Below are 26,302 nucleotides of genomic sequence, written 5' to 3'. Positions count from 1 at the left end.
CGAATTTAAAAGCTATAGGAAGTTCACTTTTAAACTGGGACTGACATCCTTCACTCTCACACTGTCCTGTATAACTTGTTTACTGAAATGCTAGTTCTCCCAACTGTGACATCTTTGAGGTCATGACTTTTCTATTTTTGCCTATAGACCTACTAACCTGACAGTATCTCTGTATGTTGCAAGTTATTGGCACCATCACACTCTTTGTTATGTCCAGAAATTATCAGTTTCCTTCAAGTCCTTCATTACACAAATAAGGACAATAATTGGTGCAATCTGCAACTGTTTGTTCTTCTGTGAGTACAGAACTAATCTTGTTTCTTCCATTCACTTGTACCGTTTGTGTACTCAGAAAGTACTTTCTATCTGTCAGTCTGTGCTATTCAATGGGACTTTGGATATGGTTCATTGTCCGTCAAAACTCTGCTCAAATGTGACAGACAGTCAACAGATTAGAGCTATGTTGTCCAGTGAAAAACTTGGAAACTAAAATTTAATGCTGACTACTCGGACTGTTGTGTACACACACTGATTTTATGTATAAAACACATTTTTGAATGGAATAATTGTTATGATACAGGAAGGATTGCATCAATCCTCCTGCGTTGTGTTACTGAGCAGTTTAAATGTTTGCTGTAAAGGAGAGAGTTTTCAGTTCATGTTTCCTGAAGTGAATGGGAAAGACCTTATTTTCTTTGACTGTTTGTGTCTGTAAGATTCACAGGCAAGTGAAACCAGAACACATGGTCACAGAAAGGTTCTGTGCTGTTCTTCAGAGTCAAGGAGGTAAAAGCAATGGACCTTTGCAACTCCAATAGTGCAGAGTCTAACTGGGAATAATGATATCAAGGTGTGGCCTTCAGACTGTCATACAGTTATATAGCACAGAAATAGATCCATTGGTCTGAGTTGTTAGTGCTGAGCAGAGATCCTAAGTTAAAAATCTCAACACCAGATCATTCTCTGACAGGTTTACATGGAAGCACTAGTTTTCAGAGCGATGACGGAGCAGTGCACTGAAAGCTAGTGCTTCCAAATAAACCTGTTGTACGAGAAAATGGTGTTGTGTGATTCTTAACTTTGTCCACCCCAGTCCAACACTGGCACCTCCATATCATGGCTAGTCCCACATGCCAGCATTTGGCTACTTGCGGAGCATTTCAGAGAACACCTCTGGGACACCCGGACCAACCAACCCAACCACCCTGTGGCTCAACACTTCAACTCCCCCTCCCACTCCACCAAGGATATGCAGGTCTTTGGACTCCTCCATCACCAGACTACAACAACACGACGGTTGGAGGAAGAGCGCCTCATCTTCCGCCTAGGAACCCTCCAACCACAAGGGATGAACTCGGATTTCACCAGTTTCCTCATTTCCCCTCCCCCCACCTTGTCTCAGTCAAATCCATTGAGTTCAGCACCGCCTTCCTAACCTGCAATCTTCTTCGTGACCTCTCCGTCCCCACCCCAGTCTGACCTATCACCCTCACCTTGACCTCTTTCCACCTATCACATTTCCGATGCCCCTCCCCCAAGTCCCTCCTCCCTACATTTTATCTTAGCCTGCTGGACAAACTTTCCTCATTCCTGAAAAAGGGCTTATGCCCGAAACGTCGATTCTTCTGTTCCCTGGATGCTGCCTGACCTGCTGCGCTTTTCCAGCAACACATGTTCAGCTTTGGCACATATCCCTCTAAACTGGTCCTATTCTTGTATATATCCAGGTCCCTATAAAAGTTTGTAATTGTACCCATCACCTCCACTTCCTCTGGTAGCTCATTCCATACAAGCACCACTCTCTATGTGAAAAGTAACCCCTCTTGTCCCTTTTAAATCTTTTTTCCACTATTTAGACCTGTGTCCTCTATTTTTGCACGCACCCACATTTGGAAAAAGACCTTGTCTATCACCCTATCATGCCCCTCATGATTTTTTCAACCAATACAAAGGCCACACCTCATTCTTCGACAGTCCAGGGAACAAAGCAACAACCTGTTCAACCTCTCCCTATAACTCAAAGGACTGAGAAGTGGAAGGGTGAGTTTAATTAAGATAAATGCAAGGTGCCGCATTTTGGGAAAGCAAATCTTAGCAGGACTTATACACTTAATGGTAAGATCGTAGGGAGTGTTGCTGAACAAAGAGACTTTGGAGTGCAGGTTCATAGCTCCTTAAAAGTGGATTTGCAGGTAGATAGGATAGTGAAGAAGGCATTTGGTATGCTTTCTTTTATTGGTCAGAGTACTGAGTACAGGAGTTGGGAGGTCATGTTGTGGCTGTACAGGACATTGGTTAGACCACTGTTGGAATATTGTGTGCAATTCTGGTCTCTGCAGTCTGATGTTGTGAAACTTGAAAGGGTTCAGAAAAGATTTACAAGGATGTTGCCAGGGTTGGAGGATTTGAGCTACAGGGAGAGGCTGAACAAGCTGAAGCTGTTTTCCCTGGAGCGTCGGAGGCTGAGGGGTGACCTTACAGAGGTTTACAAAATTATGAGGGGCATGGATAGGGTAAATAGGCAAAGTTTTTCCCTGGGGTTGGGGAGTCCAAAACTAGAGGGCATAGGTTTAGTGTGAGAGGGAAAAGATATAAGAGAGCCTCATCTTCACCATGGACATCCAGTCCCTGTACACCTCCATCCCCCATCACGAAGGACTCAAAGCACTCCGCTTCTTCCTTTCCCGCCGTACCACCCAGTACCCTTCCACCGACACCCTCCTTCGACTGACCGAACTGGTCCTCACCCTGAACAACTTTTCTTTCCAATCCTCCCACTTTCTCCAAACAAAAGGAGTAGCCATGGGCACCCGCATGGGCCCCAGCTATGCCTGCCTCTTCGTAGGGTATGTGGAACAATCCATCTTCCGCAACTACACTGGCCCCACCCCCCATCTTTTTCTTCGCTACATTGATGACTGTATCGGCGCTACCTCGTGCTCCCACGAGGAGGTTGAACAGTTCATCCACTACACCAACACCTTCCACCCCGACCTCAAATTCACCTGGACAGTCTCGGACTCCTCCCTCCCCTTCCTAGACCTTTCTGTTTCTATCTCAGGCGACCGAATCAACACGGACATCTACTACAAACCAACCGACTCCCACAGCTACCTGGACTACACCTCCTCCCATCCTGCCCCCTGTAAAAACGCCATCCCATTCTCCCAATTCCTTCGTCTCCGCCGCATCTGCTCCCAGGACGACCAGTTCAAAATACGTACAACACAGATGGCCTCCTTCTTCAAGGACCGCAATTTCCCCCCCGACGTGGTCGACGGCGCCCTCCACCGCATCTCCTCCACTTCCCGCTCCTCCGCCCTTGAGCCCCGCCCCTCCAACCGCCACCAGGACAGAACCCCACTGGTCCTCACCTACCACCCCACCAATCTCCATGTACAGCGCATCATCCGCCGTCACTTCCGCCACCTCCAAACAGACCCCAGCACCAAGGATATATTTCCCTCCCCTCCCCTATCAGCTTTCCGTAGAGACCACTCCCTCCGCGACTCCCTTGTCAGATCCACACCCCCCACCGACCCAACCACCACTCCCGGCACCTTCCCTTGCAACCGCAGGAGGTGCAACACTTGCGCCCACACCTCCCCCCTCACTTCTCTCCAAGGCCCCAAGGGAAACTTCCATATCCGCCACAGATTCACCTGCACCTCCACCCACATCATCTACTGCATCCGCTGCAGCCGGTGTGGCCTCCTCTATATTGGGGAGACAGGCCGCCTACTTGCGGAGCGATTCAGGGAGCACCTCTGGGCCACCCGGACGAACCAACCCAACCAACCTGTGGCACAGCATTTCAACTCCCCCTCCCACTCCACCGAGGATATGCAGGTCATTGGACTCATCCACCGCCAAACCACAACAACCCGACGGTCGGAGGAGGAGCGTCTTATCTTCCGACTGGGAACCCTCCAACCGCAGGGGATGAACTTGGACTTCACCAGTTTCTTCATCCCCCCTCCCCCCACCTTGTCTCAGCCGGATCCTTCCAGCCCGGCACCGCCTTCCTGACCTGCAGTCTTCTTCTTGACCTCTCCGCCTCCACCCTACTCCGACCTATCACCCTCACCTTGACCTCTTTCCACCTATCACATTTCCAACTCCCCTCCTCCAAGTCCCTCCTCCCTACCTTTTATCTTCTCCTGCTGAACACTCTCTGCTCATTCCTGAAGAAGGGCCTGTGCCCGAAACGTCGAATCTCCTGTTCCCTGGATGCTGCCTGACCTGCTGTGCTGTTCCAGCAATAAAGTTTCAACTTAGACCTCAGGGGCAACCTTTTCACACACAGGGTGGCATGGGTATGGAATGAGCTGCCAGAGGAAGTGGGTGGAGGCTGGTACAATTGCAACATTTAAGAGGCATTTGTATGGGTATATGAATAAGAAGGGTTTGGAGGGATATGGGCTGGTTGCTGGCAGGTGGGACAAGATTGGGTTGGGTTATCTGGTTGGCATGGACTGGTTGGACCGAAGGGTCCGTTTCCACACTGTACATCTCTATGACTCTATAACTCAAACCCTCCAATCCTGGCAATGAAACGTTCTGATGAGAATAGTGCAGTTGATGTGGTTTATATGGACTTCTGTAAGGCCTTTGTCGGAGCATAAGCTCCGACTGGGGATGAAAGACTCAGCAGGCAGGCAGGCAGCATTCAGGCAAGTGGTAGGTGTTTATTCAATCAGAAACCGGTTAGCGCAGGCAGAGGGCCAAAGGATCGTCCTCAGAGACAGGCCTCAGAACAGAGGTCCATGACACACTCTGATTTTTAAAATAAATTTTATGATAACAATCAGAAACTTGATTACAATGATCTTATTTTGCATACCCTATTCAATGAGACACCTAATCAATGGTGGGCATTTTTTTGGACAATCCCAGGATCCTTGACCTCTCAGTTTCATGGAAACTAATCTCAAGGTCTTGCGATCTTTCTATTCATCCTATTCATTTACATTCCAAAGTTATTTGTGATACACCTTTGGGCTTCTCTCAGGCTAGCTTGTCTCTCAGGACAGCGTGAATGTTGTTATTCATTGTATTCCATTTTATCAAGTTCAATTGCTCCTCTGATATAATTAGGGCAATGGGGAATATATGAAGAAAAATCAAAGGACAGTTTGTTTTGACTTACTTGGCATCGACTTGTAATTTTAATTCTTGTTATAAAAAGTTAGCTACAAAGTGTAAAGTTAGTACTCTGATTAATAGGCTGTGAGCAAACTATTTTGTTCTGGGCATAAGAGAAGGCGTTACCTAAAGCTAGCTAACCTTCCCTTCCAGGTTTAAATGCTTCTTTTCCTCTTCATGCTTTGGTATTATGCACCTATTTTTTATGCTGAAAAATATGGTGATGATGGTAAGACTCTTTACAAGAACCCTTTTCTTAATATTCAAACTTATTTCAAGAAACTGAGTACTATAAGATAACTTTAGCTGTTGCACCTTCAGCTGTTTTAGGGCATTAATGGGCTGTAACTAGCACCTGGTGATTGTTCAGTAACTGGGACAATTACCCTTTCATTTAATGTGGCTGGAGTTATTCATTTACCGGACCTTCGGTCTGCTTGTCAGAACTGTTTCAAATTGGTACAGGCTGGGTTCTTGGAGTGGCTTGTTCAATGGTATCATTCTGCCTTACTGAGTGAGTAGGCTGTATGCCTTAGTTTCTGCCTGCCATTCTGCTTCACATCCTGCTGTTTAATTCTACTTTCCACTTCTCAGCCTTTGACAAGGCCAAAGTCCCATATAAAAGACCAGTCCAAGCTTGGGTCTTGGAGTCTTAAGCACACTGGAGCTGAAATGAGCTTGCAGACAGGATGCAAACTATAATGGTGGAGGGTTGCGTTTGTGACTGGAAGCCTCTGACCAGCAGTGAACCACAGGGATCAGTGCTGGGACCCTTGCTGCTTGTTAAGTACATATTAACAATTGGATGTGAATATAGAAAATATAATTATTAAGCCTGCTGATGAAGTTTTCATGTGGAAGTGTTAAATATTTTAGTGCAGTCTTGGTGTGCAAAGGACCTGTTCCTGTGCTGTATTGTTCTTTGCTCTATGACATGAATTTTGGTGGCGTTATTGACAGTGAGGGGGGTGGTCTCAGGCTACAGTTTGAGTACATTGGGCAGAGCAATGGCAGATGGAATTTAATCCTGGTAAATGTGAGGTAATGCATTTTGGGAGTTCTAATAAGGGAAAGAATTACACAATGAAGGATTGGTCCCGAGGGAGTACTGAGGACAAAAGGGACCTTGGTGTACAAGTCTATAGATCCCAGAAGGTGTCAGCACAGGCAGACAGGCTGAAGGTGGCATACAGAATGCTTTCCGGAGCTGTCGAATATAAGAGCAAGGAAGTCTTATTCCAACTTTATAAAACAGATCAAATACTGTGTGCAGTTCTGTTTGCCACACAATTAGAAGGATGGGATTGGCTGGAGAGGATGCAGTGGGTTGGAAAGTCTCTGTCAAAAGGGGAGACCATATGAGCTGGGTTTGCTTTCCTTGGAGCAGAGGAGATTGAGGGAGGATCTGACTGAAATATACAAAATTTATTACTGACACTCTCAGATTAACAGAGCAGAAACTGACAGGGATAGACTGCTCAATAAACTCACACATTCACAGTGTAGAGACTGACAAATATGTATTTATAACTGTATTTTGACATTTACAAGTAGAGATGGATTCAAATATTCATACAGGAAATATTGACAGGTCCAAATTGATAGCTATATTTACATATCCATGAAACAGAGTCTGGCAGGAACAAATTGAAAAATACATTCAGATTTCAGAAATAGGCAGTGCTCTCAGCTGCAGGGTTATGGGCTGTTAGCAGGAAGATGGGATTCAATGGCCATTTGGTGTCTTTGGTTTGGAATGGACAAGTTAGGCCAAATGGCCCTCTTATGTGCAATGTCATTTCAATGGATCTATAGTTCTCTATCAATCTGTCGCTGTGAGTCACTGCTAGTTGAATACATAAGTAATTTAAGCAAGGCTTAGAAGGACAGAATGTGAGAGTGTGGTTGTTATTCACAAAGTAGGAATTGACATGCATAGTTCAATAACTAAACTCAAATGCACAGACCCACTTGCATTGGATAGTCCCATTCATGGAGCTGTACAGTTATTGGTTAGTTTCTGGACCTCAGTCAATTGGTATTGAATTAACAAAAAGAAACATCACCAGACATGGAGAAAGAGTAGAATCAGACATGTTGTTCTGTTTGAATTCCTGGCTTTAAATACAATATCCTCATGATTATTAACAGAATGTTGTGTTGATCAGCTAAAGATGGTCAAACTTGGCTAATGATGATTTACAGGAGATTTCACTTCTGTCTTCCTCCAGGCAAATACTTGAAGGACCAAGACAATGTAATATTCCCTCGATACAGAGCCAAGTGTGACCAGCTGTTTCTAACAAACAGCAGTTATTTTACTGCTGTCAGAGCTAAGAGCATTTTTTCCACTGTCAGAGTGATTTGAGTCAGCTACACATTGAGCTCAGTTTGAGAGAGAGATGTTCAAACAATTGACAAAAATATCAGTTTGTTTCTTTCTCACAGTTCACAATGCACATGTGTCCAGTTTGAACACATTCACCATTCACAGCTCATTGATATTTGCACAATTTTGAAACTGGAATGTCTGAATTCTTGTCCAAAATATGCACTCACGAACTGAAACAGATCTGCCTACAATTACCCTCATAACAGGTATCACATAATGAATCACACCCTCACAGAGAATATTAGTGGTTGCCAGAGGGATACATCCCTTTACCAAATAGAAACTGACAGGCATGCATTGATACCTTTGTTCACTCATTCACTTTGCAGAAACAAGCAAAAACGCATTGATGATGACACACATATTAACAGGGCAGTTACTTACACACACACACACATTATCTTTTGCAGGCACTGTCATGGATAGATTCATAACACTCAGATGTTCGCATGACAGAAAGAGACACACATTCTCTTATTTTCATTGCACATACCAACAGGAATGGGTTGACAACCACACTTTCATATTCAGATATCAGAAAGTATCACGTACAGATGAATAACTGTGCTCAGTGTTCACCTATCAGCAAGTGGCATTACAGATCAATAACCAAACTCAACTGCTGTCAGGTAGAAACTGAAGGTAACACTCTCATTCCCAGAGATAAAAGAAGAACTGGCAGATACGTTAGGATACTAAAATTACATTCAGATATCGGAAACTGACACGGACAGATAGGTAAGTACACTCACACTTCTAAACAATAGTAACTGTCCTAGAAATATTAATAAGTGCACTCCCATATTCACAATGCAGAAACTGACAGGAACAACTTGATAACACTCCCATTTCACAGAACATGAACTGACAGGTACAGTTTGATAACTAAACTCACATTCACACAGCAGAAACTGAGAGGGTAGATTTATAACAACGCTTGAATTGCAATAACTGGCAGGGACACATTAATGACAACATTTACATGTTCATGTGACAAGAATGGACAGGTACAGGTCGATAAATGAATTTTCATATCCACAATGCAGGAAATGAGAGAGTGAGACTGTGGCTTTAACAGGTTTTTGTCTTTTTGTTCTTGAAGAGCAAATTTAAGGCAGAGACACCGAGCCACGAGAGCAAAGTTTCATGCCAAATGGGCATCTTTACAGAAAGCTGAAAACTCATCAACAGAAATACTTCGTGTTTGAGAAGGAGACCTTGAGTTTATTGTTTTTGGAGAAATTTAAGAACAAAAATTACAGACTGTTTAGATGAAGCTTACTATCGCAGCCATTCAATTTGCAAATTACATACATGGCAGGGCGAGAGAACCTAATTGCCAAGGTGTTGTTGTGACTTTGATGAAAAAAGATGGAAGCGTTACACAGCAGGAAAAAATGGACTGTTGTAGTGAGTGTTTGCATGCTTAGAATCAACAAAACGTGTACGTATTGTTTATTAATCGTGTAAGGCTAAGGAGTTTTTAAAAATTAGGCCATCTCTGTATATTGATTTTTAAGAGGGGTGGGAGGTTTGATGATATTGTGGCTTGAAGATATTTATTTTGTTCTTTCTTTCTTGTTGAAGAGAGGTTTTAAGGCAGAAGTGTCAAGAAGTCTGCGCTAGGGTAAACAGTTTGAGGCTTCTTTTAAAGTTGGAACAACAGAAGCAGCCTGAATGGGTCTGGTCAAGCTCTCACAGGATGACATTTTTGTTTTGGCTTTCAGCAAAATTGTCAATGTCTTGAAGACAGGAAAGCTAGTTTGTTTCCTCTCAGTTACAGTCAGAAGCTGCAGATTCTCTTTCTGCTACTGGAGTCCGATGTGAGACTATATATTTTATTGAATTTGTCTTTTGCCAAGGATGTTTATGGGATATTACTGTATTGGGACAGTTAATTAGGAAGTGATACTGTATCCATTATTCTGTTAAGTATTCCAGTAGAGTTAAGTTATTCAAGTTTCTTCTTTGTTGCGTTGTATGTTAACTACTGTGGACAGGACAAAATGCACCTTTTAAAGCCACACAATCATTCTAACTGATAACTGCCCTCATATTCACATAACAGAAACAGACTGGTACAGATAAATAACTGCACTGCCATTTGCACACCAGAGAAACATTCAGGAACAGATTAAGCCAAAATTTAGATATTCATAAAGCAGAAGCTGACAGGAACAGATTGATAACCAAACTCTCACATTCACAAACCTGAAAATGTCAGGTAAAGATTGATGACCATGTTTACAACACAGAAACTGACAAGGTGATATTGATAAAAGCATTCACACAGACTTGTAGTCGAGACTGATTGGGATATACTGTTCATTACACAGACATATTCACTGAGCAGAAACTGCCAGTTTGACAGGTAATGCCAGTCAAACATTCACATAACAGAAATGAACATAATGACATGGATAGCAAAACCCCCATTTACATAGCAGAAACTGTCAGGGACCAATTAATAAATACACTCTCACATTTGCAGAGCAAACGCTGACAGGGACAGATTGATAACTACAATTACACATTCTCACAGCAGAGACCTTAAGGACAGACTTATAATTACACAGACATAATGACTGTGGAAGAACAGACAGGTACAAATTGATGACTAGACTGCCATATTTGCACATCACAACCTGTGTGGAAAAGTTTAACTAAACTGAGATACTCACAAAATAGAAGCTGACAGGTACATGTTGATAACCACATTGACATATTCCCAACAGAGAAATGGACAAGGTAATACTGAGGAGAAAGTGAGGTCTGCAGATGCTGGAGATCAAAGTTGAAACTTTATTGCTGGAACAGCACAGCAGGTCAGGCAGCATCCAGGGAACAGGAGATTCGACGTTTCGGGCACAGGCCCTTCTTCAGGAATGAGCAGAGAGTGTTCAGCAGGAGAAGATAAAAGGTAGGGAGGAGGGACTTGGAGGAGGGGCGTTGGAAATGTGATAGGTGGAAAGAGGTCAAGGTGAGGGTGATAGGTCGGAGTAGGATGGAGGCGGAGAGGTCAAGAAGAAGACTGCAGGTCAGGAAGGCGGTGCCGGGCTGGAGGGATCCGGCTGAGACAAGGTGGGGGGAGGGGGGATGAAGAAACTGGTGAAGTCCAAGTTCATCCCCTGCGGTTGGAGGGTTCCCAGTCGGAAGATAAGACGCTCCTCCTCCGACCGTCGGGTTGTTGTGGTTTACTGATAAAAGCACTCCCACATTCACATAGCAGAGACTGATATTGGGAGACTGAAAATTACACAGACAAATTCAATGAGCAGAAAGAAATGGGTACAGATTGATAAAGCCAGTCAAACAGTCTCATAGCAAAGACTGATAGGCACTGCAATAGTAAATACCTTTACACATTCTCACATCAGAGCCATTCTGGGATTGTGATAATTATACTAATGTAATCACTGTGGAAGCATGGACAGATACAGACTGATGACTACAATCACACATTCAGATGGCAGAAACTGACAGGGACAGATTGTGGGAGAGTAATAATCATTCACCTCCCGAAAGCTCACATGGGCAGATCAAAAACCGCACTCCCGTTTTACATAGCCAATAACGAGAGCTAAACTCACCCTTAAGCAACCTGAAATTCTGAACAACACTATCTCACAGTGTAAGCAGGGAATCACAGTGATAAAACAAATAACACAAGATTGTCACAATTAAAATTTGCACAAGTATCATGTTCAAAATAATCCTTAAATAACAGTGACCAGTTCAGAGTGAGTACAAATGACTTGTGACCAAATAAAGTTCAGAGAAAATCCACATAGCAAAGTTCATAATGAAAAAAAGTTCTGCTAGAAACTGAAATGCACCAAATAATATGTATTCTAATGTAGTGCAAAGTAAGATTTCAGGAACTGAAATATTGGCAGGAGGCTGCTGACACTGATTGAGGAGCCGAACAGTCAGGGAGTAAAATTCATGTTATCAGCAGAAAGCAAAAGTCACAGGTCACAGTACATCAGTTCCCTTTAGTCATTGAGGTAATCAGAGTAGAACTGACAATGATACACACACTGGCAGCTGAGTAACGTATGGATACTCATTGGAGATTTAAAGAAGAATCGGGGAAAAGATAACTGAAGGGAGTTTGCAGAATAGATAATGGTAGAATGTCCTTCATCTTGAGAGAGTGTAGAACAAGAAACACAAGCAAAAGAGAACATTCTTAAACTCCCATTTTCCTCCATCACGATGCATTTGTCAAGTAGTTCCATCATTTCCAGTGGTAAAACACACTCCCTATCGGATTGCAGTGCATTTTCTCACTTGACAACAAATATGATGCCATTTTAAAATGGAAGAGAAAAGAAAACCATTATCAAAAGATGCAGAATACATTACAATTAGAATCTCACACTTTAGAATGAGCTCGGTATTTGATCCCTTCATAAACTTTCGGTTTGACTTACCAGGGGAAGGCAGTGGGGCACCTGCTGTTCAGAAGGGAAGGGGGAAGAGGAGCAGAGCAGTAGTCATTGGGGACTCGATGGCTAGAGGGACAGATAGGATCTTCTATGGGGACAAGAAAGACTCCTGTTTGGTGTGTTGCCTCACGGGTGCTGGGGTCCGTGATGTCTCTGATCGTGTTTTTGGGATCCTTTGGTTGAAGGGTGATCAGCCCCAAGTCGTGGTCCACATTGGCACCAATGACATAGGTCGGAAGAGCGACTTGAGGCAGAAATTCAGGGAGCTAGGATGGAAGCTTAGAGCTAGGGCAAACAGTTGTTTTATCTGGTTTGCTGCCTGTGCCACGTGCTAGTGAGGTGAGGAATAGGGAGAGAAAGGAGTTGAGCACGTGACTACAGGGATGGTACAGGAGGGAGGGTTTCGGTTTTTTGGATAAGTTAAGCTTTTTGGGGTAGGTGGGACCTCAGGATGGTCTTCATCTAAACCAGAGGGGTACAAATATCCTGGGTGGGAAATTCGCTAAAGCTATTAAGATAGATTTAAATTAATACAGCAGGGGAATGGGAACCAAAATTGTAGGACAGGTACAGAAGGGGATGAGAGTAGGGAGTTCCAAAATCAAGTATCTGACACTGGCAAGCGAGAACCTGGTTTGAAGTGCGTGTACTTCAACGCGAGGAGCATCCGATATAAAGTGGGTGAACTGGCAGCGTGGGTTGGTACCTGGGACTTCGATGTAGTGGCCATTACGGAGACATGGATAGAGCAGGGACAGGAATGGCTGTTGCAGATTCCAGTTTTCAGATGTTTCAGTAAGAACAAAGAAGATGGTAATAAAGGGGAGGTGTGGCATTGTGATCAGGGACAATATTACAGTTGTAGAAAAAATGTTTGGGGATTTGTTAACTGAGGTAGTATGGGCTGAGGTTAGAAACAGGAAAGGAGATGTAACCATGCTGGGAGTTTTCTATAGTCCTCCGAATAGTCCCAGAGATTTAGAGGAAAGGCTTAGGAAAGATGATTCTTGATAGGAGTGAGAGAGGCAGGGTAGTTGTCATGGGTGACTTCAACTATCTAAATACTGACTGGGATCACTACAGTACGAGTACTATAGATGGGTCAGTTTTTGTCCAGTGTGTGCAGGAGGGCTTCCTGACACAGCATGTAGACAGTCCTACAAGGGGCGAAGCCACTTTAGATTTAGTACTGGGTAACGAGCCTGACCAGGTGTTAGATTTGGAAGTAGGTGAGCACTTTGGAGACAGCGATCACAATTCTGTTAGGTTTACTTTAGTGATGGAAAGGGATAGGTATACTCCACCTCGGTGTATTCGCTGGGGGAAGGGAAATTACGATGCAATTAGGAAAAATTTAGGAAGCGTAGAATAGGGAAGGAAACTGCAGGGGATGAGCACATTAAAAGTGTGGAGCTTATTCAAGGAAAAGCTCCTGTGTGTCCTAGTTAAGTATGTACCTGTCAGGCAGGGAAGAAGATATAGAACACGTGAGCCGTGGTTTACTAGGGAAGTGAAATCCCTGGACAAGAAGGCTTCTGTTAGGACAAAATGTGAAAACTCAGTTAGGGCATTTGAGGGTTACGAGGAAGTCAGGAAAAACCTAAAAAGAGAGCTCAGAAGAGCCAAGAGAGATATGAAAAGTTGTTGGTGGATAGGATCAAGGTTAACCCTGAGGCTTTCCATAGGTATGTCAGGAATGAAAGAATGATGAGAGTTAAATTAGGGCCAATCAAGGATAATAGTGGCAAGTTGGTGTGTGGAGTCAGAGGAGATAGGGGAAGCACTAAATAAATATTTTTCAACAGTGTTCACTGTAAAAAATGAAAATTTTGGCAAGTAAGATACAGAGATACTTTCATCTAGACGAGGAGAGATTGAGGTTCACAACGAAGAGATATTAGAAATACTGCAGAGTGTGAAAATAGACAAGTCCCCTGGGCCGGATGGGATCTATCCTAGCATCCTCTGGGAAGCAAGGGAAGAGATTGCCGAGCCTTTGGCATTGATCTACAAATCATCATTGTCGACAGGAATAGTGCCTGAGGACTGGAGGATAGCAAATGTGGTTCCCTTGTTCAAAAAGGGTAGTAGCGACAGCCCTGGTAATTACAGACCAGTGAGTCTCACTTCAGTTGTTGGTAAAATGTTGGAAAAGGTTATAAGAGATAGGATTTATAACCATCTAGAAAAGAATAATCTGATCAGGGACAGTCAGCACGGCTTTCTGAAGGGTAGGTCGTGCCTAACGAATCTTATTGACTTTTTTGACAAAGTGACTAAACAGGTAGATGAGAGTAAACTGGTTGATGTGTTCTATATGGATTTCAGTAAGGTATTCAATAAGGTTCCCCACAGTAGGCTATTATACAAAATGTGGAGGAGTGGGATTGTGGTAGACCGAGCAGTTTGGATCAGTAATTGGCTTGCTGAAAGAAAACAGAGGGTTGTAGTTGATGGAAAATGTTCATCTTGGTGTCCAGTTACTAGTGGCGTACCGCAAGGGCCGGTGGTGGGTCAATTACTGTTCGTCATTTTAATAAATGACCTGGATGAGGGCTTAGAAGGGTGGGTTAGTAAATTTGTGGATGACACTAAGGTCGGTAGAGTTGTGGATAGTGATGAAGGATGTAGTAGGTTGCAGAGAGACAGATAGGATGCAGAGTTGGGCTGAGAGGTGGCAAATGGAGTTTAATGTGGACAAGTGTGAGGTGATACACTTTGGACGGAGTAATTGGAATGCAAAGTACTGGCTAATTCTTGGGAGTGCAGATGAGCAGAGAGATCTTGGTGTCCATGTACACAGATCCCTGAAAGTTGCCACCCAGATTGACAGGGTTGTTAAGAAGGCATACAGTGTTTTGGCCTTTATAAATAGAGGGATTGAGTTCCGGAACCAGGAGGTTATGCTGCACTGTACAAAGCTCTGGTACGGCCACACGTGGAGTATTGTGTACAGTTCTGGTCACCGCATTATAAAGAAGGATGTGGAAGCTTTAGAAAAAGCTTTGGTGCAGAGGAGATTTACTACGATGTTGCCTGGTATGGAAGGAATGTCTTACGAGGAAAGGCTGAGGGTCTTGAGGATGTTCTCGTTAGAGAGAAGATGGTTGAGAGGTGACTTAATAGAGACATGCAAGATAATCAGAGAGTTAGATAGGGTGGTCAGGGAGAGTCTTTTTCCAAGTATGGGAACGGCAAACAGGAGGGGACACAACTTGAAAGTGAGGGGAGATAGGTATAAGACAGATGTCAGAGGTAGTTTCTTTATTCAGAGAGTCGTAAGGGTATGGAATGCTTTGCCTGCAATGGTAGTAGATTCGCCAAGTTTAAGTGCATTTAAGTCGTCATTGGACAGGCATATGGACGTACATGGAATAGTGTAGGTGGGATGGGCTTCAGATTGGTCTGACAGGGCGGCGCAACATCGAGGGCCGAAGGGTCTGTACTGCGCTGTAATGTTCTATGTTTGTATGTTATGAATGTTATATAAAGCAATGAGTGATAGCTGACCCGGTCCGCGCCTTATTCTCTGTTGTATGTATTCTCATGTATATCCTGTGGTCCCATCCTGGTGAGAGAGATCATGTTAAACGCCACTGAGTCATTTTTCAGCTGCTTGTATGTGTCCGTGTTACTCTTTGTTATTCGATCAGTTCAGGAGTTACATGCCCCGATGGGGCACGAACCTTGAGTCTCACCCCTGGAAAACAAAGTGCCCCCAGTACCAGCCGGCAGGCAAAGTAAACAGTTTCCCTCGCAGTGCGGTTTAACTTTGTTTATTTTACATTTCTAAATTTCTGCACGGGTATTGTCCGGATGCAAAATACACCGAAATAAAACAGCTGCAGAAGTGGCGGAGTAAATGTGGAGTTTTTTTTTAATCGATCTATGATCGTGTGCAAAAGGGAGGGTAACTTTAAAATATTCTCGAACGATCGTGTTCACTATTAATGCACTAACTCGGGAGAATGTAATCATGTTTTATCAGTATATCGGGGAGCTGTTGAAATGTGAAAGAAATGATTAGTTGCAGAGTGCAGGGTTTGGCGCCTTTTTTGTTTCCGCTTGTGTTTAATGGTCAGAAGGTTCCATTCAGGATCAAAAATGGGCAGATTCCACGAGGCGAGGTAAAGGGTTTTAACGTAGAAGTAAATTAGATCGAGTATTCGTGCATTCTCGTGTGTTTAAACTCTCGACTTTTCGGTACATATTGGCGGGCTTTTCAAATTGTAAAAAAACGGTTGATGGTTTGGCGCCGGGACTTTCCGCCCTCCTCCCCGTGCCCTCTCCGGATTGGGGAATGAGGCAGATATCTGATTGGGAATTGGAACAACATTAGGCGGGGCTGGACAATGGGACCAATCAGAAACGGCCGCCCCACCATTCCTCCTGAAGGTATAAGGGTCCGCAATGTGGGCGGAGTGTAGCATTCTCTCTGAAAGTGTTTGAGAGATTGTGATCATGACTGGAAGAGGAGGAAAGGGCAGCGGGTAAGCTCGCTCGAAGGCGAAGTCTCGGTCGTCCCGGGCTGGCCTGCAGTTCCCGGTGGGCCGTGTTCACAGGCTCCTGAGAAAGGGTAACTATGCTGAGCGTGTGGGTGCCGGAGCGCCGGTCTATCTGGCTGCGGTGCTGGAGTATCTGACGGCTGAAATCTTGGAGCTGGCCGGTAACGCGGCCCGGGACAACAAGAAGACCCGCATCATCCCCAGGCACCTGCAGCTGGCCGTGCGCAACGACGAGGAGCTCAACAAGCTGCTGGGAGGGGTGACCATCGCTCAGGGCGGGGTGCTGCCTAATATCCAGGCCGTGCTGCTGCCCAAGAAAACCTCCGCTGCTGGATCTGCTAAAAAGTGAAGTGTTCTTTTATCTGACAACCCAAAGGCTCTTTTAAGAGCCACTCACAGCATCTGTGAAAGGAGCTGAACACTCCCGTCTGTCTGATGAAATTACCTTCATTTAATTGATATTGGTGTCAGTCCCTGCCTTATTCGATACTGTACTGTTAGTGTGTGTGATTTCATATGAAACCTTTTCTCATTGCCGTTCATCGTTTGAGCCGTAGCACAAGGAGCGTGAAAAGTTTATCATGCAATATTGATACAATGCAATCTTTAGTGCTCGGAGTACATTATTTTTATTGCTTGTAGATGTCTGTGGTCCCGTGTCTTTAATTATCGTCTTATAAATGAATCACTGACCCAGCACTGATTGGGGTGGAACATCATTGGTAACTTGCATTTAGTCTAATAAGCAACTGTCCACCTCCTCCTATCTCCTGCTGTTGTGCCAATTAAATATAAAATTGGCACGCTCAACCTGAATCCCATATAATCTAACCTTGCTATTTAGTCTACCATGCAGAAACGTGTAAAAGGCTTCACCAAACTTCAAGTCAATAATGTTTACCAATGTGCCCTCAATCTTGGATACTCCCTCAACAATCTCAATCAACTTTGGGAAATATAATTTCCTTCTACAAAACAATCCTGACAATTCATAATTATTCCTTGCCCTCTCCTACCACTCCTCCCCAAGCTGCACATTTGAATCCTATCTTTCAGAATCACCTCCAACAATGCACCCATCACACAGGTCAGACTCACAGGTCTATACTTCCCAGGCTTCTCCTTACATCCCATCTTAAAATAATGGCAAAATATTACCCGATAACCGATCATCCAGCACATCACCATAGTTACAGATGATACAAATATTTCTGCAAGGGGCACCACAATATCCTCCTTAATTCACACAATGTCCTGGGATACACTAGATCAGGTCTCTGAGATTATCCAACTTTGTTTTCAAAGACCTCCAGCATTTCCTCTTCTGTACTGTGAACTCTTTTCAAAACATCAATATTCATTTTACCGTGTTTGCCTGCTTCCCAGTACAAACTGATGTGAAATTTCATTTTCTGCCTCACATCTTCTGAAATTCAAACAGAACTGCAGAGGTGAACTGGATCTGCTGGTAACAAAATGGCCCATGTCTGCTCCCACAAAATGGCTGACAAATGTCTGCCCTTAGTACATTGTCATTAATGGCTGTGAGTAATCTATTTTGACCAGGGCAAATCAGGGTACTTCTGAAAAGCTACTAACTTTCACACACAGGCATAAATGTTTTGGTTCCATGTATCTCTGCTGGAAGTCTTTGAAAACAGATCTAAGACTAACGAACCAGAACAGAAAGCATTCTTACAAATCTTATAGCAACTAGTTAAAACTAAATATCTTTGGTATTTTTAACACACATAATTAGGACAATGGGAAATATAAGAGGAAAATCAGAATTTCATAAACAAAGCACATGAGATGCAATGAATATCAGAATTCAAACTGACTCACAGATAAAGCCAGCCTAAGAGGCCTGAAGCAATTAACTTTGGAATGTGAATGAGGAGGATGCATAGAAAGATGGCAAGGATGAGTGATTATAGTGTCTGTTCAATACCATGAGGTCATGGGAAGCTGAGGCCTGTTAAAGGAATGCCTGTCATTGATTCGGTGTCTTCTCGGATTGAGTTTACGAAGTATGAGGGTGGATCAAAGTGATCAGGTTGTAAGCGATTGTTATCAGCAAATTTATAAAATACTGCTTTACGTTATAAATTCAGAGTGTGTCATGATCTCCCTTTGAGGGCTGGTCTCTGGAGAGGATCCTTTGTCCCTGCTTTAACTGGGTTTTGCATGCATAAACCTCCACTTGCCTGAGTTCTGCCTGCCTACTGAGTTTGCATTCCCTTTCAGGGGAAAAGGCTCCAACAACAACAACTACCTCTTTGATCTTTAAGGTACCCTACTCTCTTTCTCTCCCTCATTGTTAACTTGCTTTGAATGATCTTGTAGAATCTCATTGAATTATGCTTAACCTTATCTGCCAAGACTATCTGGTTCCCCCTCTTTGATTTCCTAATCTCCCTTTCAAGAATGCCCTTTCTATTTGCATAATGTTCAAGAGATGCTTTTCACCCCAGTTGTCGATGTCTAATTTATGATTTATTTGTACTTGCAAATAAAACATTGACTTTGCTGCTCCTCTGATGTTGTGCTTTTCCAGTTTCATTTTTATCAACTCTGACTGTCCTTACTAAAAACCTTACATTTATCCACATTACATTGCTTTTGCTCAATGACTTCTCCTCAACACAGTCACAATGCATTTTCTTTCACAGCTCACCATCCGACCCAGTTTTATGTCATCTCTCAATCTGGAAATATTACATTTCGTTTCCTCTTCTAAATCATTGTGACTATATTGTGAAGAGTAGGATTCTAATCATGATTCTTGCCACGACTCCTAGTCATTGCCTGCCATCGAAAAAATGATCCATTTATCCCCTCTAGGTGTTTTCTTTCAGTCAAGCAGTTTTTTAAATCCATCTCAACACCATGTTCATAATTTTGTTTTATGTGAGATTTTGTCAAAAGAAACATCCGAATGATGCCATCTGCCTATCACCTCTACTCCAGCAGATTTGCCAAGCTGAGAACATAGAACATTATGACACAGGAACAGGCATTTCGAATCCATGCTGACTTTGTTTTGTCCCAATCTTTTTTTTCCTGCAGACACTCTGCAAGTATTTATTTCCTGCAGGCTGAGTGGCCTATAATTCCCAGATTATGTCTAACTTGCTTTTCAAATAGATTGGTCACATTAGCGAACTCACAATCTGTGGAAAATATTGCAATGTCTATGGAATTTTGGAACATGACCATTCTCTATTTCTGTGACCACTATGTTAAGTACTCTGGGATGTGGATGACCAGGCCCTGCTATTTCTCAGCTTGAATCTTATCCATTGTTCCAACACAATTTTCCAAACAATACTGATTTGTTTCAGTTTTTCCCTCTCGCTGAACTCTGCGTTCCCCAAGATTCCTGGTGCATCATTTGTGTCGTTCTGTGATCAGCGAACAAGTTACATATTTGAATGGATAGCCATTTTTGCTCCCTAATATGGACTGCCTCCTTTTGATCGTAAGAGACCTAGCTTTGTGGTCATCAACCCATGTTTTTTTCCATTTTCCCCTTTACACATTTATCAGTACTTTAGCAGTTAGTTTATTTTTCAAAACATCTGCAAGCTTACTCCAGTCCTCATTTTCTCTTTCTTAATCAATGTCCTTTATCTCATCGTTTGCTGAATTCTAAATTGTGGCGAAAGTGAGGACTGCAGATGTTGGAGATCAAAGTCAAGATTAGAGTGGTGCTGGAAAAGCGCAGCAGGTCAGGCAGCATCCGAGGAGCAGGAAAATCGATGTTTCGGGCAAAAGCCTTTCATCAGGAATGAGACTGGGAGCCTCCAGGGTGGAGAGATAAATGGGAGTGGGGTGGGGCTGGGGAGAAGGTAGTTAAGAGTTTAATCGATGGATGGACGTGGGGATGAAGGTGATGGGTCAGAGAGGAGGGTGGAGGGGATAGATGTGAAGGGAGATTGGCAGGTAGGACAGGTCATGAGGATGCTGCTGTGCTGGCAGGTTGGAACCGGTGTAAGGTGAGGGGAGGGGAAATGTGGAAACTGGTGAAGTCTACGAAGTTGACTCTAAGCTTACTGTGAATCCTCTTGTAAAGATGCTACCTTGAAGAAGTTCTCCCCATCTCTCTACAAAGATCTCAGTGAGTTTCTCTCTCACTGCAACCCCCAGGTCATCTCCTCTGCCCTGAATTCTAAATTGTTCCCATGCTTTATGTTTGTCTGTTTATTTTCTTCCCAATTTGTATGCCTATTCTTGGGATGAAATATTATCTCATGAACCCTAAAGTTTTGTTAAGTTTACAAAAGTAATAATTTGTAAATTGTAAAACTTTCCAAACTCAGGGCAACCTCCATCAGAAAAGTTAAATGCAGTTGATGTAGGGAGACATCACCTTGATAGAGGACAAGTTTCTCTCTAAGCCACACACCTTAATCACTTGAAAATATATCCCATTTCCTTCACTGTCGCTCGATCAAGACCCTGGAATTCCCTGCTCATGGCATTGTGGGCACCGTGCCGCCTAACAGTTCTTCCTTCAACAGTTAGTGTTTTATTTTGGAAGCTGAATATTGAACTGTGTAATCATTCTATATTTGGAGCTGTGCATATGTTGGTTAGTTTTCTTTCATCTGAGTAAATTGTTTCAGAATTTCGCAAACAGAAAAAGATTGGGAGGAGATCAGTGTTGCTTTGTAATCAGTCCTTGCTTTGTTTAAAAACAGAAGTATCATGATCATGACCTGAATGTTGTGTTGATCAGTTGATGTCTTTCTACTCAGAAATGATATTTCTTTTCTTCCTCCAGGCAAATGTTTGATGGACCAAGGTGATGTAATATTTCCTCAGTACAAAGCCAAGTATGACCATCTGCTTCTACCAAACAGCAGCTATGTTACAGTTGTCAGGCTGGAGAACATCCTTTCCACAGTCAGAGTGGATTGAGTCAGACACGCATTGAGCTCCATTTCCAGAAGTATGCATTCAATCCAAGAATCAGACACAACTGATGAAATATTTTAAAAAATTTCTCTTTATACTCAATGCTCAAAAGCTCAGTTCCAATAAATTCCATTATGCATAGCTAATTATCATTTGCAACATCAGAAGAGGGATAGACTGTATCCTCAGATGAAATATACATTCAGGAATTACATTCGTCCACATATAGTAAAGGCAATTTTAAAGTTACAATCAAGGTGAACAAACAAGTCATGTTGTCATATTGTTACAACAGGAATAAATGAAGAAGATATTGAGTGCAGATGCAGAAGGAAACTTTAAGATTTTCAGTAACTGAGAAAGTCAAAATTACATTTTTGATAAATCATTAGATTAGATTACTTCCAGTGTGGAAACAGGCCCTTCGGCCCAACAAGTCCACACAGACCTGCCGAAGCGCACCCACCCAGACCCATTCCCCTACACCTAACACTAGGGGCAATTTAGCATGGCCAATTCACCTAACCTGCACATTTTTTTTGGACTGTGGGAGGAAACCGGAGCACCCAGAGGAAACCCACGCAGGCACAGGGAGAATGTGCAAACTCCACACAGTCAGTCGCCTGAGGCGGGAATTGAACCCAGGTCTCTGGCACTGTGATGCAGCAGCGCGAGCCACCATGCCGCCCATTCTACTGCTAACTCAAATCGTCCAACCCAGATGAAGCACATTTACATGGAGTTTATCTGTGACTGAGAAGGACAGCATCAATCTTTTGATAAGACATCATTTTTAAGATAATAATACGCAGGGATATATTCAGATTCTTTTTCTGTGTTGGCCTTTTGGTACAATTGCTTTAAATTTTCATCTTTCTGCTGTAACGTGCTTAATTTATCTCAGCTATGTCTTCCCAGTTTGTTTCAACCATCTGATCAAACACGGTCTCTGCTAATTTCACTTCAACTTTTTATCTGTACTCTTTGATCTCTCCTGTTTCAAAAACTGGTGACTTTGTCACCACACAGTCAGGAAAAATCCCAGGATATGTCCAGCAATAATTCAGTTGCCAGAGTTTTCACTGGCTGTTGTGGTTCTGTTCGCTGAACTGGGAAATTGTGTTGCAGACGTTTCACCCCCTGTCCAGGTGACATCCTCCGTGCTTGGGAGCCTCCTGTGAAGTGCTTCTGTGATCTTTTCTCTGGCATTTATAGTGGTTTGAATCTGCCGCTTCCGGTTGTCAGTTCCAGCTGTCCGCTGCAGTGGCCGGTATATTGGCTCCAGGTCAATGTGCTTGATGACTCTCGACTCCAATCTGTGTCCGTCTGTTTCTGGGATGTATTTTTGTAAACTGTATTTCACAGTCTTAACATGTCAGTATGCTACTGGTCTGCAACTCAAACCTTCTGAAGTGTACCTTGTTGCTTTACTCTTTCGGTGTCAATTTTGAAAGTACCAGGTAGCACTTTGGACAGACTCAGGTAGGCCTCACTATCCTCCACTCCCATACCTTATGAATATCAGCTTCTGCAAATTGAAGCTGAGTTTGTATTTATAACTGCAGCATTTTGATAACGGATAATACTTTGTACATTGCAGATATTGTCAGTAACAATGTCACTGCTGATGTTACATTTGTTTATGCCAGTTTCTAGCTAATCAATAGTTGCATTATATTCAAAGTTTGGGAGAAGATTTGTAGCTTGGGTGCTCGTTGTTGTGGTTCTGTTCGCCGAGGCGAAAGACGCTCAGATAAGCCAGGAAATGGGAATCCTGTGTCAACCGCCTAAGCGCCACAAACAAACTCGGCGAACAGAATAACAACAGTTGCATTATATCTTTACAATTTATTGCTTTGCAAGTGACTCAGTATTTCATTCTGTAACTGCCAGTTTGTTGTTTCTAATCTTATATTTACTCAGTTTCAGTCAATCACTGGCATGACAGAGAGCAAATATCTCAACATCTCTGTAAATATGACAGTTTCTGGTCTGTAAATGTGATTGATTAAACTATCACATTTACAGACCAGAAACTGTCATATTCACACAGTAGAAACCAACAGGTATAGGGTGATAACTTCATTCAAGTATGCACATAGCAGAATCTTACTGGGAGAGGGTGATACCTGTACTCACATATTCACATAGCAGAAACTTAGAGCTGCAGATTGATACATAGGCTCTCATTGTAAGTATGAAATGGTTGGGTATATTCTCATTGGAGTTTTGAAAAACAATGTATGACCTTTAGAGCAAAAGAAAATGATCTGACGGGAGTTGACAGAGTTGATGCTGGGAGGATGGCACTGCTCATGAGAGAATGTAGAGTAAGGGATACAGTTTTGAACAGGAAGCCTTCTGTTCCACAGAGTTAGGGTTGGGTTATCAGCTTAATATATGCTAATGCACCCATATATCTTTTTTTGATACATAAGGGAGTCTTTGGTTATCGGCACTAAACATCAAAATGAGATGAAGGCCATAGCTAAAGCCTTTGTGATCTGTTCTCCTAACAGAGTACACACAGGCAGATAGAAATGTCACACATTTCTCATGCTGCTTATAGTGTTCTGCTTTGAGATATTTATAGTGACACAAGATAGAAAGAAATTAATAACTACAGCATATACACTGTATCTGCATGACAGGATTTGGAAGCATCACTCATCATACACTTTATTTGTAACTTAGGAAGAAGGGCTTATGCCCGAAACGTCGATTCTCCTGTACCCTGGATGCTGCCTGACCTGCTGCGCTTTTCCAGCAACACATTTTCAGCTCTGATCTCCAGCATCTGCAGACCTCACTTTCTCCACAAAGATGTTGAGTTAATGCCAAATGTGTAAATTAGGACTCGACAGATACAAAGTTAAAGTGACACATATATATATAGTATGTTAACAGTTGCTGGTTAACAGGTATTCGCATATGACTGAGAAATGTTATAAATCCCGACATGAAACTGCAAGACGTCTAAATGAAAAGTGCAGCAAAGTGGTTCAGTTACACTGCAGGTACTTGCAAAGCACACAGTTATCGGTAGGTCTCTGGGCCCACAGTTTTCCGTCAAGGTCTCAGAAATATATTGCATCAACCCCAAGTGTAGAAAACACTCACAATCAGGTTCCAGTGGTTTGTGTAACTTAACAACAAATGTAATCACAATTTCGAATGGATGAGAGTTTTTTTTCACACAGTGACAAGTTCTGTGTTAATTCCAGCCTATACAGAGGAACAGAAACAGACATGCGGAGCTAGAAACACATCATCACAACAACGAGCAAAAGGAAACCGAGCCAATACTACAGTCACTTTCTGTGTCACAGACACAAAACAAATCTCCCTCAGTCAGACTGACAGGAACAGAATCACCATCCACTTCACATTTCGTTGTCGTTCATGATAGATCCACATTGGATCCCACACTAACCAATCAGAGAGACTCAATGTTGGGGAATGATTCTGTGTAAGCTACCCAATCAGAAACCAGGCTTTCCCCATCCCTCATTAGCATTGACGACGTCATCAGTCTATAAAAAGGGAGCTCCGAGCCCGCTTGCCCTTATTCTGTGTCTGAGAGTGAGCGGCGCTATGGCTGATGAGAAGAAAGCACAGCAAGCCTCCAAGAAGGGCGCGAAGAAAATCATCAAGAAGGCGCCAGCGAAGGGCGGTAAGAAGAGGAAGCGGACCAGGAAAGAAAGTTACGCCATATATATCTACAAAGTGATGAAGCAGGTTCACCCCGACACCGGCATCTCCTCCAAGGCCATGAGCATCATGAACTCGTTCGTCAACGATATTTTCGAGCGCATCGCGGGGGAGGCTTCCCGCCTGGCCCATTACAACAAGCGCAGTACCATCAGCTCCCGGGAGATCCAGACCGCCGTGCGGCTGCTGCTGCCCGGGGAGCTGGCCAAGCACGCCGTGTCGGAGGGCACAAAGGCGGTGACCAAGTACACCAGCTCCAAGTGAAGGACCGCATCGCACTGAAACAAACACATCCACAACCCAAAGGCTCTTCTAAGAGCCACCCACAATTTCCCTGAGACAGCTGAACCATTTCTTTGAGTTTGTTTTAGTTTGCATGTGATTCTTGATGAGGCATTTTAACTTCTTGTGCCACATGTTTTTATGTTAATAAGTGCTTTGCAAATTATTCGGGAGTGGGGTGGAGAGAGCAGATCAGGCGCCAGTGAGTCATTTTTCATCTTGCTGCTTCACCCCTGGTAGACAAATGCCCACGTCTTTCCGTCCCACGATTGATGCATTTACTTATGATTTACTTTACATTTCCAATGCGTGGGTTTGATCCGATTCTTCGCAATGCAAAATAAAGCTTCCTGCTGTTGGTGAGAGACTTTCGAACCGAGAGAACACCAACACAGCTACCAGGCTGAAACGTGGAGCTTCTGCTGAATCCGATCGAGAGCAATGAGGGTGGACAGCTTTAAAATATCGTCTTTAAAAACGTGTTCGCAATCGATGTTGAGCCGGAAGAATGTTGTATGCTGCTTCATCAGCATATCGGGGTGGTATTAAAATGTGCAAAGAAAAGACAGGTTGCAGACTGCAGTGTTTGGCCTGTTTTGTTTCAGCTTCTCAAGGTTTAGAAAATAACCCATTCTCAAGATCAGAAATGGACAGATGCAGATTGGCAAATGAGAGACAGTAAGACTGTGTGAAGTACACATTTGTAAACTAAAAGTAAATTATCATGTATATTAATGTTTTTTGAACTTTACTCAGAGTTTTGTACTTCAGGTTTCAGGGAAACAATACTCCTTTGTTTGGAATTTGGCGGGATTTTCAAATTGGAAAGAAAGCGGTTGATGATTTGCCGCCTGTCGTTGCCGCCCTCCTCTCCGGATTGGGGAATGAAGCAGATT

General features: G+C 43.2%; 2 protein-coding genes and 1 pseudogene across 3 annotated transcripts in view; all 3 read left to right on the top strand.

Annotated features, from left to right (window-relative positions):
* Window positions 1–26,302, top strand: part of LOC122544526 (histone H1.3-like) — a 184,392-nt gene that overhangs the window by 27,979 nt on the left and 130,111 nt on the right. The window lies entirely within an intron of this gene.
* On the top strand, window positions 7,337–25,400 carry LOC122544596 (histone H2B 1/2-like). 2 transcript variants are annotated; one of them, XM_087984696.1, is made up of 4 exons: window positions 7,337–7,457; window positions 13,376–13,400; window positions 24,407–24,430; window positions 24,995–25,400. In XM_087984696.1, exons 1-4 carry the CDS (start codon window positions 7,337–7,339, stop codon window positions 25,386–25,388), a joined length of 564 nt encoding a protein of 187 aa, XP_087840822.1. In that variant the 3' UTR covers window positions 25,389–25,400. The 2 variants fall into 2 exon arrangements, with proteins under 2 accessions (XP_087840822.1, XP_043539850.1); XM_043683915.2 differs by lacking the exons at window positions 7,337–7,457; window positions 13,376–13,400; window positions 24,407–24,430 and having other exon boundaries at window positions 24,976–25,400.
* On the top strand, window positions 16,450–16,842 carry LOC148135416 (histone H2A-like; annotated as a pseudogene).

This window comes from Chiloscyllium plagiosum, unplaced genomic scaffold, assembly GCF_037043375.1.
Source record: "Chiloscyllium plagiosum isolate Xiang-an unplaced genomic scaffold, Cpla_swu_hap1 HiC_scaffold_49, whole genome shotgun sequence".
NCBI classification, from domain to species: Eukaryota; Metazoa; Chordata; class Chondrichthyes; order Orectolobiformes; family Hemiscylliidae; genus Chiloscyllium; species Chiloscyllium plagiosum.
This window is presented reverse-complemented; position numbering and strand designations above follow the sequence as displayed.